The 13,301-nt window shown below is 44.9% G+C and overlaps 3 protein-coding genes across 3 annotated transcripts; 2 read left to right on the top strand and 1 right to left on the bottom strand.

Moving 5' to 3' along the window:
- Window positions 1–4,250: 4,250 nt before the first annotated feature.
- Window positions 4,251–4,571, bottom strand: PtA15_11A591 (uncharacterized protein; the record flags this gene model as incomplete). Its single annotated transcript, XM_053161515.1, has 1 exon — window positions 4,251–4,571. The coding sequence occupies one exon, from the start codon at window positions 4,569–4,571 to the stop codon at window positions 4,251–4,253; it is 321 nt and encodes a 106-aa protein (XP_053025454.1).
- A 4,657-nt stretch (window positions 4,572–9,228) lies between these two features.
- Window positions 9,229–10,384, top strand: PtA15_11A590 (uncharacterized protein; the record flags this gene model as incomplete). Its single annotated transcript, XM_053161514.1, has 6 exons — window positions 9,229–9,463; window positions 9,558–9,678; window positions 9,774–9,876; window positions 9,980–10,064; window positions 10,151–10,242; window positions 10,322–10,384. The coding sequence occupies 6 exons, from the start codon at window positions 9,229–9,231 to the stop codon at window positions 10,382–10,384; spliced, it is 699 nt and encodes a 232-aa protein (XP_053025453.1).
- A 1,067-nt stretch (window positions 10,385–11,451) lies between these two features.
- Window positions 11,452–12,319, top strand: PtA15_11A589 (uncharacterized protein; the record flags this gene model as incomplete). The annotated part of the gene is made up of 2 exons (XM_053161512.1): window positions 11,452–12,184; window positions 12,258–12,319. The coding sequence occupies 2 exons, from the start codon at window positions 11,452–11,454 to the stop codon at window positions 12,317–12,319; spliced, it is 795 nt and encodes a 264-aa protein (XP_053025452.1).
- Window positions 12,320–13,301: the final 982 nt, after the last annotated feature.

The following is a 13,301-nucleotide window of genomic DNA, read 5'->3' as shown; positions in this document are numbered from 1 at the left end:
CGCGCCAAACAGACCTGTCATAAATGTGCTGGTTGCATAATTGATTATATTATTATGTGATTTATAATATCACACCGGGCGTCCAAACGGGGCCTAAAAGAGTTATATATATTGGGACTTGAAAAATCAACTCCCGGAAATTAATTTTCCGACTCCCAAAAGTCGCGGATGTCGCGGAGACCGCTTCTGGACGTCTCCTGCGGGTCATCAGGACCCAATTTGGTCCGGGGCCCATTTGGGAGTCGGAAAATTGATTTCGCAAAAATTGACAAAAAAAAAGAAAAAAATTATATCTTCCCACTGGGAGGCCCAAAGCCCCCCAAATTTTCACAGCGCGCAGAATACACCCAGAAGCTCCCATGCTGAAATTTTGGGCATCACTCCACGCCATAAATGGTGTGTGCTACTGTGCCTCTAATTTGGCGGATTTCCTACTAAGGAAATCTACCAAACCCTTAGCTACGGCGCCCCAAAGTGCGCCAAAATTTCACAGCACAGAGTTAAATAACCTCTCAAACGGTTAGCTTATGGGCAGTACTCTACTAACAGAAATTAATTTTGAGGGGGTGGCGGCCTCCGCCACAGTTAATAGTGGCTCCGCCACAGTTGATAGTGGCTCCGCCACAGTTAACAGTGGCTCTGCCACAGTTAATAGTGCCTCTGGCACAGTTAACAGTGCCTCCGCCACAGTTAACAGTGCCTCCGCCACAGTTAATAGTGGCTCCGCCACAGTTAACAGCGCCTCCGCCACTGTTAACTGCGGCAGAGAGGCACTGTTAACTGTGGCAGAGCCACTATCAACTGTGGCGGAGCCACTATTAACTGTGGCAGAGTCCGCCACCCCCTCAAAGTTAATTTCTGTTAGTAGAGTATTGCCCATAAGCTAACCATTTGAGAGGTTATTTAACTCTGTGCTGTGAAATTTTGGCGCACTTTGGGGCGCCGTAGCTAAGGGTTTGGTAGATTTCCTTAGTAGGAAATCCGCCAAATTAGAGGCACAGTAGCACACACCATTTATGGCGTGGGGTGATGCCCAAAATTTCAGCATGGGAGCTTCAGGGTGTATTCTGCGCGCTGTGAAAATTTGGGGGTCTTTGGGCCTCCCAGTGAGAAGATATAATTTTTTTCTTTTTTTTTGTCAATTTTTGCAAAATTAATTTTCCAAATCCCATTTGGGATGGCGGAATCAATTTTCCGACTCCCAAATGGGCCCCGGACCAAAATTGGGTCCTGAGGACCCGCGGGAGACGTCCAGAAGCGGTCTCCGCGACGTCCGCGACATTTGGGAGTCGGAAAATTAATTTCTGGGAGTTGATTTTTCAAGACCCTATATATTTTCACCTATATGTACACACATTCTTTTTTTGGGATTTTCTGAAGTGATTAAGAAACCCTGGATAATCTGGGGCTCCCCTGAACTTAGCCCAGACTTCCAACTCTCTTGTGAAAAAAATCATAAAATTTGCTAAAGCAATTATGTGAGAATGCTTGCAGCCCAGATGCCTATCTGCCACCTGCAAGATCACAAGGTGGTTATGGTGATTGATCAGTTAGCAATTTTTCATCATTTGATGCAAAAATGAAACATCACGGGGATAACCAGTGAGTGAAGCTAGCTCAGTTCAGAAGGAAATCCCCTTTTCTCTCAAAGTATGTGATGTTTATAGCATCAATCAATACAAAAGATATAAATATCCACTATGTTAATGTTTTCCACAAGTCTATAAATATCTTGAGTGATAAGAACAGAAAGAAGATTCATTGAATTTATGCACTTTCATCACAAAGGTATATCTACCAAGCAAAAAGTTTTGTTTTTCATATATGAAAACACATTTTGAGAGGTGTGGACGGCATAATAAGCACATGATAAATGAAAATATATTATTACATCAAGAAAGTCTGGTTTCTGCCAAGAAATGGAGATTGCTTTGCAATGCAGTTGAACACAGGTTCTGGAAAAGACACAATTACTCAAATAGTCCAGTTGGGGTGGATATCAGCTTGATATGAAACCATGTCCAACATGAATTCATACAAGATTCAGCATCAATTCAGACACACTTGAGCATAAATTCAATCCAAAATTATGCATAAATTGGTGTCAAGTTCTGCAAGTGATCTTAAAGGGTTCCTAAAGAGAGGGGTGAAGGCACTTGCACGCAAGTGCTGAGCAAACATCCGTGGTGATAGTAGCTTGATTAAACAAAAGTACCCGCTTTTGGAGAAATGTATTGGATTTCTTGATGGACTCAATCTACCAGTGAATGTTGCAGACAACAAAGAGTAAGTGGTTTGTTTCATTTTGCTCATCCCTTTTTAAATATTTTCATGGCTTCATCAGCTCACCATTTTGATTGGTAGGCTACATATTGCCTATTATAATGGATGGACTTGCTTGCATTACTGCAGCAAAATCTTGACCTTTGCCCCCAATGGAACAGTCATCCATGCAATCCTCAATGCGCCAGGATCATGGCACGACTCCACAATTGCCGAGAGGCTTTACGGCAAGCTTATGAACGAGACACCACCGGGCTATCAAGTGATTAGCAACACGGCCTTCCCACATTGCACTGATTGACTTGATTATCGTATCTTGGCTCCAATGAAGAGAGGTGATTGGCTTCCTGAAGATACAGTTGAGTTTGCTTGGCTCAAAGTCTTGAACAAACAGCTTGTATCTGCTCGACAGGCAGCCAAGTGGGGTATGCGCGTGATTCAAGGCTTGTTCAGCAGGTTGAAACTTCCCTTGCCTGCAACAGATCATGAATTCCAAGCAGAAGTCCTAGAATTATGTGTGCGATTACATCAAGTCCGATGTCGGTCGGTACACATTAATCAGACCCAAATTGTGTATCAAGCGGTTGAAGATGAGCATGTCATCCTCGGGCAATTGTTTCATCAAATTCTCTTTCCTGAGATTCAGAGGAGGTGTCGGATCAGCAGATATTATCATGGGTGGTTATAATTTGCTCTCTCAATCACAAGCACGAGCTTTTGCTCAGGATTTAGGATTGAATATGACTATTTATTTATCTCAGCTTTCAAAGCTCTTGAATGATGAAATTGGAGATGTTTCAGTAAACAGCATTACAGCTAAATTGAAATCGGAGACATAGTTGTGAAATCGGAGAGATAGTTGTGAAATCGGAGAGATAGTTGTGAAATTGGAGAGATAGTTGTGAAATTGGAGAGATAGTTGTGAAATTGGAGAGATAGTTGTGAAATTGGAGAGTTAGTTGGATCAGTGATAGTAGATTGGGCATTTCAGTAAAAAGCATAACAAATAAAAAGATTGATATCAAAGATGTTTCTGTAAAGATTTGACAGTAAACATCTTAACCAAGAAAAAGATCAGATAGTTGGATTGGTGATAGTAGATTGGCAGTAGTGGATTGTGTGAGATTTCTCACCAAGGCGAAAGGCTTAGCGCTCATAAATTGAGAGAGCGGCCCGGAGCTGAATCAGCTGCGGAACTTGGTAAGCAAAGCAAACCATCTTCTGCAATCCAAAACAGCCGCAAGGCGTTGTAAAACTGACACATCAAATTTGATGTATGCAGGTCCGACACCAGCAAGCAACAAAATCAGGCTCGTGGTTAATCCCAGCCCTCAGCAACTAAGAGCTAGAATATCAGTCAACACCAAAGGTGAGCGACTGACATCTTGAAACTCTGAAAGCAATATGGAAAGCTAATGCTTCTTCCATGAAAATCCCAAATCTTCTAGACATTGCCGAGGAGGAAAAGACCAACCGCACCGCCTACTATCAAAGAGAAGTAGAGAGACACGGTGAGTGGTTGTGTCCCAAGCTGGCAAAAAGAAACAAAGAGGCCAATGAGTAATGCTCCGCTCAGACAAGACAGCGTCGCTACTCCGCCGTTTTGCCTAGAACAATCAAGTGGACCCCAAGGGCCAGAAACCCAAATTGGGTAAGGACAATTAAGTCTTGAGGAACAATGAGAGAAGAACAGATGAGCTAACGGCACTCATTGCCTAGACCGACGCAGGTTAAACACTAGAACCGCTGTCCATCTACCCATCCCATTCTTATCAGCTTCATGCTAAGAGAGCGGCCTAACTGCCTGCTCTTAGGTAAATCTCCATCCTCATTCCTTCTATCTAATTATGACTAAGTTGTAATTAGAAACTGTTACTAAGGAATAAAATTCTCTTAGTTGTCTGAAATCTTTCAGATTGATCGGTGATGGCAGCTGGGAATAGTATATAATCTCATTCTGTTTGCGTTCAGAGAGTTGGGTCAAGTTCATTCATTGAGTGACTAGTGGAGGAGCTTGCAGTGGGTAAACCATTATGGACATTGCTTCCTTGATAGTTCATGCGGCTGAAAGGAACTGGCTGGGAGCTGAAAAGATGATTAGAAGACATCATATGCATGAGCTCAATCTTGGACTTGAGTGATTGATTTTCAATTCGGAGCTCGGTCATCTTCTCTTTGAGTTCGTTAGATTTGGCCTGATCACCCATACGCAAGCGGTTGATTTTGTTGCAAAGGGATTCAATTGTCTTGTTGGCGTCTCGCAGCTGCATAGCGTAGAAGGTGGCCATGCTGTTATCCCTGTCACGCTTCTCCCAAGCTGCTGGATCAAAGAAAGCAGTAAGCTGCTGCTCTAAACCAGCCGCCAGTTGGGTGTTAGAGGAACAACTGGCGGCTTCCAATCAAACAGTGGGCTTGAGAGGGCTGCTTTTTCTTGCAGGTTGTGTGATACCAACTCGGTGTGGTCCAGTTTGAGGCGCAGTCAAATCCAAGAACTCATTGGGGACCAAGGATGGAGAGTCCTTTGGAGCATTAACCCAGGATGAAAATTTCGCGTTTGGTGAAAGATTTTCAGTGGTGTTGGCTGAAGACAAAGGTTGAGGCAGAGGTGGGAGCTCAAGCTCTCCAGACAGCCCGTTGTGATCAATACCCTGGGAATTGTTTGGAGCAATTGCAGTCTGTTGAGTGGAATTGATATCCATCAACAAGGGGATAGGTGCTCTGACACCATTCCCATCCATATGCTCAAATCAGCCAACTTGGTCGATGTAGAGGAAAAGGAAATGAAGTACTTACTCTTCATTGTCACTTTCATAACCCTCATCATTGCAAGCAACAAGATGGGCTCAATTGTCCATTTCTTTCTGGGTCAGTTTAGCCTCTCGGACATGCAAAGGACAATTGGGATCTCCAGTGGGCTTTGGGTGCTTCACTAATGCTTGAAACTTGAGTTTTATCAACTCTTGTTCTTGAATTGCACGTTCGTTATCTTTTGCATAAGGGTTGTATTTTTCAAGAACATACCCCCACTCCTGAGATCCAAGGGGAAGGAACGCTTTGACCGCCTCGACTAGCACTGCACAGTCATCAGAATTATATCCCTGTGAGCCTTTAGCACAACCAGGGCGCCATTGCAAGCTTTCATTGGGAGCTGAGGCAGTTGTGGATTGCTTTGGAGGCATTTTCTTGATGTTTGTATTTATTGAGTAAAATTCCGCTGAGATCGGCCGGTTTTGATGAGAGAGCAGCTTGTGGTTGATGTTAAAAAATCTGTAGGTCCACGTAGTGTATTAAAAGCTCTTGTAGATTTATTCTGGCTTTTACAGCATCTGATCTGACTCTGTAGGGGGCTACAGAAGCAAAGGGAAGTCTTCCACTGTTCAAACCAAGGGGGGGGGGGGGATTAAAGAGCAAAGTATGGCATACAACAAGAATGATAAAAAATGAAAATTTTTGAAACCATTGCCAATGATTTTTATTGGATAAAATAAAAATTAGTGGTGATTTGGGCTACAGTCCCTGAGTTCAAATGAAATTGGTTGATAACCCATCCACCCAAAAAATCATTGAAAATGGTTTCAAAAATTTTCATTTTTTATCATTCTTGTTGTATGCCATAATTTATGAAGGCGCTGGACCGACATTTTGGACAGCTTTTTGTTTTTTGTGCATTGTCATTTTTTTTATACAAATTCATTCTCCAAGATGGCCAGAAGCCATCAGATTATTGGTTTCCACTGTGCCTCAACCACATGTACAGACCAATATGTATATAAATATGTACATAAGGGCTATTGTGGCAACTCTACCTACTTTCTGCACCTCATGGGTACAAAAGCAATGCCTTTAACCATACACAAAGGCCATCTGAGGATGTCTTGCAAGTCTTACAGCTTGCTGGATGTCCTTGCAGAGGTTAATGGTGTGGTGATTTATATAGGCGAGCGCGGTAGAATGTCCACGCAGGGATAGCGTGGGCAGGAATGCGCAAAGCCGCTCAGGCAGAGAGCATTTTGGTGACATAAGCACTGAGGATGAGGTCAGGAAAGCACGCTAAGAAAGCTTACGGAAAGTCACGCGCGGACTGGAATACACGGATTGCGGATTGCGGATTCTGGATTGGGTATTTGGGTCGGAGCGGAAAAGACAGGGCTGGACTCCGGCGGGACTACACACGTGGACTGGTAGCAGCGGCGCGTCAGCGGGTGAACCACGACAGCCGAAGCGGGTTCCACCAGCGGGTGGAACCGGGGTGGAGGCGGTGGTGAGAGAACAACTGACGGGGGCTAGACAGAGGACGGTGGGAGGACAAGCGTCGGAGAGGAGCTGAGTCTGGGAAAGTGATGAGCGGGAAAGCAGGCGGAGCTGGAGGACTAGTGCGGGAAAGTGTCAGACGTGCGGGATCGGGTGGGAACGGCAATGTGCGTGGAGGGAAGGACGGGGGAGAGAGAGAGACGTCCGATTATTATCACTCTTACGGATTGGACTCATCATTGTACTTACAACTACGGAGGTACTAGAGTTATTAGAGGATTATTGGGGACTTTATCTTTACCTGGAGAGTTACTTGCGATTTTTTTGTGCTTACGAATTGCGGAGCTTTATTCACTTGCGGATTATTATGCTATAGATCAGGCTCAGTAGAGGAGCGCTGAAGCCTAGCGGAAAAAATAGCAGTGCGGAGCCGAGTAACCGACAAATCACACAGCCCGGACAATAATATTCTTGAAGGAGGCGGTCAGCGGACATTTCCACCGACTAACCAGCTTTCATTCTCACAACGGCTTGTTGAGTGGACTTGGGTCCCTGCGGGACGGGACCCATTGACTCAGTCAAGTTAGAGTGATTTGCGGAGGCTCCCTTTGCAAGGGGTACTTTGCGTCAGCCAGGCTGCACCAGGCCCTCCAAAGAGAGTCTGGTGTAAGTTGGCAAATCACTTGACAACCATTTTTCTTCTTATCCACTTGATAATGATTTTTTTGCTGGAATAAAAGGAAGAGGTGGTCTCAATTCCTCAGCTTATATGCTCTGAAATGCTGTTCTGACTCTCCTGGGCACCTAACCAACCCCCAATCAAGTCAGAGAGGAGCATGATAGAGAGAGCACAATGTCAAAAGGCAGCATGCAAAAAGCTTGAACAACTCTTCAAGGCACCTAACCAACCCCCTGTTGAGTGATAAAGAAGTTGCCAAGAATGATGGGGGGGTTGGAGCGGGTTAAAACAGAAGAGGTATATATAGGAACCAGGCTGCTCTCCTGCCTGGTGAGGTACTTGTACTATTACAGGATTTATAACCAATCCTGACACTGACACGTGTTTGAGTACTGCTACCATTGTATACATACATTGATACAAACTGATACTGATCCCACATGTTTGGCAGATGCTCAAAGCAGAAGCAAGGAAAGATGGCTAGATTCAAAACATGAAATGTGGCTGACCAGAATATCTGGTTCAGAGCCATTTTTGTCTAGGAGTGTTGGCTCAGGCACCATGTTTGGCTAGGAATGTCAGCTCAGAGCCATGGTGGCTGTTTTGTTGCGCCAGAGGCGCCATCAGACCAACACCAAAGTGGCCGGATTGTTGCTCTGAGTCAGTTCATTTGTCCATTTTGTTGTGGATTCACCGGCGTTTCACAAAAAAAACACAAATTTGGCCGTTTTTGTTGGTCCAGCGCCTCCATAATACTTTGTTCTCTAATTTCTCCCCCTTGGTTTGAACAGTAATGAATATTCTGAGAAATTTGCAAGAAATTGAAAAAATTCCACATTTTTCATTTTTTTATTTTTACTTTTTTTATTTCATAATCATTCTTAAGAACTTATTTTCCACCCCTGTAGCCAATCTCATGACTTCACAGCTGTGGCCTGAGCTTCTGCATTCAAAAATGTGGTGCCAAAAACATTAGATGACTCACTGTACAACAAACTGATTAACAACTACAAACATGATATAGAGACTACTATTAGCACTGGAAGACTTCCTGTAGGATCTACGCCCCCTGTACAGACTAAAATTTCACAGATCTAAACCTTACTTGCTGGTGAAAAGTGATTGAGATCAAGTTCTCGCCAGCCAGTAAGGTTTAACCTGGCCTGACAGATCTGGCTTTTTAGCCCACGGGAAGTCATCCACTCTTCACGTAAGCTAAACATCAGCAAGATCAAAATAAATTTTATCCCATTGTGCCAGCCAATTTGGCTGGGAAAGTATGCGGATGTATATCTCTCACCATGGCCATAGATTTCTTACGTGAACAGTGCTATTACAAGTTTTTTGAGCTTATTATCCACAATAACCGGGCCAATAGGCAAACAAAAAAGGGAACAAAGCAGGGAGCAAGAGAGGAGGGAGGAGCGAGCGAGCGAGGAACGATGGAGGAAGGAGCAATGGGGGGATGGGGGGAGGAGCAAGGAGGGAGGATGGAGGAGCGATGGAGGGAAGAGCAAGGAGGAATGGAGGGAGGAGTGAGAAGCGATGGAGGGAGGAGCAAGGAAGGGAGGAGCAAGGAAGGGAGGAGCGAGGAGGGAGGAGCGAGGAGGGAGGAAGGGAGGAGGATGGGGGAGAGGATGAGGGGGGGACTCGAGACTCGGGAGGACAAGAGCATACCTTGTACTCTCAAAGTCAAGAAGCAGGTGACGTCACCCCTGCTGTTCAAAGTTGCCCCAAAGACTTGTGCACAGGACCGACTGCTATCTGCCCGGGAAACTGACCGAGTTGAGCAGCTCCCAACAGGTCTGGCATCATGAGCGATAAATATTTGGTCATGATGCCGGTCTCTAGCGAAGCGGACGTGGTTTTGCCGGGGTCGGGTCCGACCTCACGTCCCGGCCGTCAGAGATGCGGCAGCCGTCATCTGTGGTCATTTTGGCGTCAATCCGGCCCGCACGTCGGCTGGACGTCCTCAATTGCTCCCGCCGTGTAGAAATGTTTATGTCAATAGATGTATGCGCACGATCATCGTCAATCGAATCTTTCCCTCCGGGCCTCCAAGGCTCCACTTTTCATATCAACTCCTCGTTATCGAGAATTCCAGCAAGATGCCTCGGCCACCAAAGAAAAAAGCTAAAAAGAATGCTGAAGTCGATGAGGACTTTACATTCAAGAACGCTCGAGATTCAGTCCAACAAGCGGAATCATCCGACGCGGACGATCTTAAGAACCTTGCTAGTATCATGAAAGGTCTGTGGTATCTCTTCTCTGCATACTCTTCTTCATAGACCTTTGCATACATAACAAACCCTAATCTCCCGACATCTTAACCGGCACACCGCAGTAAAACGGACCTCAAAAGCAGGTAATCAATCATTCGAAAATTTCGAAAGAAAATGCAATAAGCTTCTCGAAACTGCGACAAAGCATATCGAGCAAAAAATAGATGCTCATGAAGAAAACATGTATGCAAAATTTCAATTTTTGCTTGTCCAAAATTACTGGATAGGATTAGGTGTGACTATTCTTGATCGAATCTCTATCATATGCCCCCAAATAGAGCTCGACTTTATGGCTCAGTAGAAGAGATAAACGAAGAGGTCGAACCAACAGAAGACGAGGCTAGGTTTGAAAGGATTATTAATAAAAACTTTGATACTGAGGTGAGTGAACCTGTCCATACTTTTCAGGACCGCGGGGACATCCGCTCCTTATGCGATCACCCGTGAAGATACTCATGGGTACATTTGGAAAAATTACATACAGATCAGCTATTTGTCGCGGGCGTTGACCGACATGAATGCGGAGAGAAGCGACGAATTACAGATAGATTCAGAGCTCCTGGAACAGCGTAAATTGTTTTTTTCTCCTTCGCTACCCGTCAAGTTTTCTCCCATGTCTTTCTACTGACCCTGAAGACAAACAATTTTCCTCAAGTGAATACGCGACCGGAACAATTGGCCGAATTTTCTCGGAGAATGACTGCCGAATGCAAGAGAGGATTTCGGATGTACTATGAGAACAACAAGGTGAGCATGCTTCACGGAACTGACATGCTGATCTATTTTCGAGCTCAGTTTCTAATGACTACTTGTTGAGACGCTTCAGCTGGTTTCTGATTCACGAAAATTTAAAGAGAAGTACAGAAATCTGATGAAGGAAGCGTTATGACACTTCAAGACAAGAAAAAGATCTCACTACGCGCTGACATGGGGGCCAAATCAATGCGAAACGTAGCATACCGCCCAGCCGGTAGCCACAGTATCTCTTCTTATTACCTTTTTACAAACATTGTTAAAGAAAATTCTACAATTATCAAGTCTGGCAGGAAGAAAAATGATTAAATCTTTCTTTCGCACCGTAGATATGTATGAACATAGTGAGGTAAATAAATGCTTAAAAAATTCAGTGCATATGGTAGCCTACTGCAGGTTCTCTCTCCAGGGAACATTTCTGGCACTATGAATGGGGCCTCTGGCAAGCTTGATCATGTCGACTAGACATGATGTTCCAATGGCAGTCTAGTGTCCGAAATGCCCACCTGTGCCACCTGTAGAAAATGTTTTCCTAGGACAACACATACGTCAATTTTCGGGGCTATTTCCTTGGCGAAGAGTCTGCAGTTCATGCCCTCGGTCGTAGCTGTTGCAAATAAAAGCGCAGTGAGCTTGTCCTTTATACTATAAAAAAAACTTCATAATTAATGCTTGGCTATGTTGTTGTTCGAGGTGCTGAAGTCACAGCGACCGAAGCTTCCTTGGAATTTTCGATTGTAATAGCCGCAAGTGCCAGTGCAGGCTGTGTCCTAAGAAGAGGTTCCCGATGAAGCACATTGTCATACAGTAAATGCTGCTTGTTCCACCCTCGCGAAGGATTATTCCCACTGCAAAGTCTTGCCCTGATATTCTGTATTTCGACCTCTGTTTCGTGGTGGTGTGTTTCAACTCCCAGATTACTACCCTTTACTTCCGGTAAAACTGGTTAGGACGTGCAAATAATTTCCCACTGCCAAGAGGCAGTAATCGGGCAATCAGATGTTGTATACATTTATCGAGGAAGTGCTAAACTGCGACATTCTCTGTTTCAGGAATCAAGGGTCCATGCTGGTATAAAAGCACTCTGCGCGGTTCCCTCTGCCGCTCAGAGCCCATCAATTCTCACTTGTAGCGAAGCCATCCAAACTAAAACATTACTATCTACATCGAAGTGTCTGCCGTCACCTTCGACCAAAATCCGCAATGAACCCACTATTTTCAGTGCTCTCCGTGGTTACTGCCTTGATTACAGTTTTGGAATACACCGAGGCTGCCGTCGTAGGACTCTATCCACAGCGCAATGATGGCTCGATACCAACACCCCTCTCGTTCCTTTTTGGAAGAGGCATTGGACTGGAGGACGAGGAGACCGATGGATCAAGCCTTATGCAGCAACTGAGATATCTATCGGAGCCACGAGAAGTAGACAACGAGCCCCACAGCTTTATGATGGTCACCACTTCAACCTTCAGCACAGATAACATGTCGGGATCAGATCCATTCGGCGAGCAGGCCGATTCTCCAGGCGTTGTCAGTATCGACATGACCATAATTCAGTTAGACGATTCACCAGCTATGGAATCCCGCAAGGTTGCAAGACGCTTCGCATCCAGAGGTGCTTTATCTATCGACGGACGATACCCCTCGTATGCTGCCGCCGCGGCAGCTTCCATGGATTCAAGCGATGAATCAGCTTCAAGCCGGTCCGCGCCTCTCATCCAAAATACACGGGCCGGTAAACTTGCTCAAGACCGAGGTTCCGACACACATCAAGACTCGTGGAAAATGATGAACGCGAAGAACACCCAAGTCCCCCTATCTATCCCCACAGGTGCCTCCCGCACGCAGAAAGCCGGAAAACCTCAACATTCATACTCAAAGGCCTCGTTCCCTGCAAAGAAGGATATCCCACATCCTTTCACCGCACCTGCAAAGGGTAAGTTCAATCAATATACAGCTGTCGCACTAGCTTGAGATTCATCTGCTAATCAAGAAACCTGCTCGTGTAGAACAAATCGTGATGAAATCCAGCCCGACTTTCGACAACACTTCTCATCACTCGCAGCTCTAAGCAGGAGGATCTCAATCTAAATATGTGGATTTGAATTCATTGCTGCAGCGCATAGTCGGGCCGAATTGCCCAAAATAACCTCCAAATTTTAGATCACATTACCTGAGTCTGAAACATTTGAGATTTTCTCTTTCCCTGTAAATCCAACTTTCTTTGCTTGCAAGCATAACCATCGTTTTTTCTTTTTTTTTCTTCTTTTTGCTTAAAAATCGCACATTGGTAGACAACAAAATCCTGCTTCATGAGGTTGAAGCTAAGTGCCTGCACTACCGGAATAGTTGAAAGAGTTGTTTGCATCCCTGGTGAACTGTGTTGTGCTCATCTAATTTAAGATAGGTTCGGTGGCTGAAGTGAGATTGTGGCAGCCCAGATAAACATCAACCCATCCTAACTTAACAAAGTCCCTCTATTTGAGGGGGGACGCTGTCCCGCAGGGACCCTCCGAAGGAGGGACTTACACCCAATGTCCAAGTTTGGGCTGACAGAATCAGAATTATGTTGTTTTTCAAACGTTTCTGGCTTCACCCTTTCCCATTGGGCAGCAAAGGTTTGGGGGAACAAAAGATTCCCAAGATCAAGGAGAATCTCTCCAAATTTTTCTGAATTTTTTGAGGCCTTCAGAATCCCTCAGATCTATTTCTTGTGACTATCTGTGGTCTGCTTCATCCTATATTACAAAGTTCACACTGTACAGAATCCAAAACTCATGATGTTACAAGGGACATTGCACATCAAGAAGACAGGTTGGGGATAGGTGGGTATAATACATGGATAAAGAAGACTTTGGTCATCATGGAAATCCAAACAATAATGAAATTGGACAGGAAATGGATGGGTGAGAGCAGTTTTAAAAAAGTCCCCACTAAAAAACCAAATGCTGTCAGCCTGTAAGTCCGTTTAGTGCATAAGTCCCTCCCTCCGGTCGGCGCAATGCGACCAGTGTTTTACCACTCCACCTGTAGGAGGGTGAGACTTAGTTAAG

This window comes from Puccinia triticina, chromosome 11A (genome assembly GCF_026914185.1).
Source record: "Puccinia triticina chromosome 11A, complete sequence".
Lineage (NCBI taxonomy): Eukaryota > Fungi > Basidiomycota > Pucciniomycetes > Pucciniales > Pucciniaceae > Puccinia > Puccinia triticina.
Note: the sequence above shows the minus strand (reverse complement) of the source record. Positions and strands in the feature narration are given on the sequence as shown.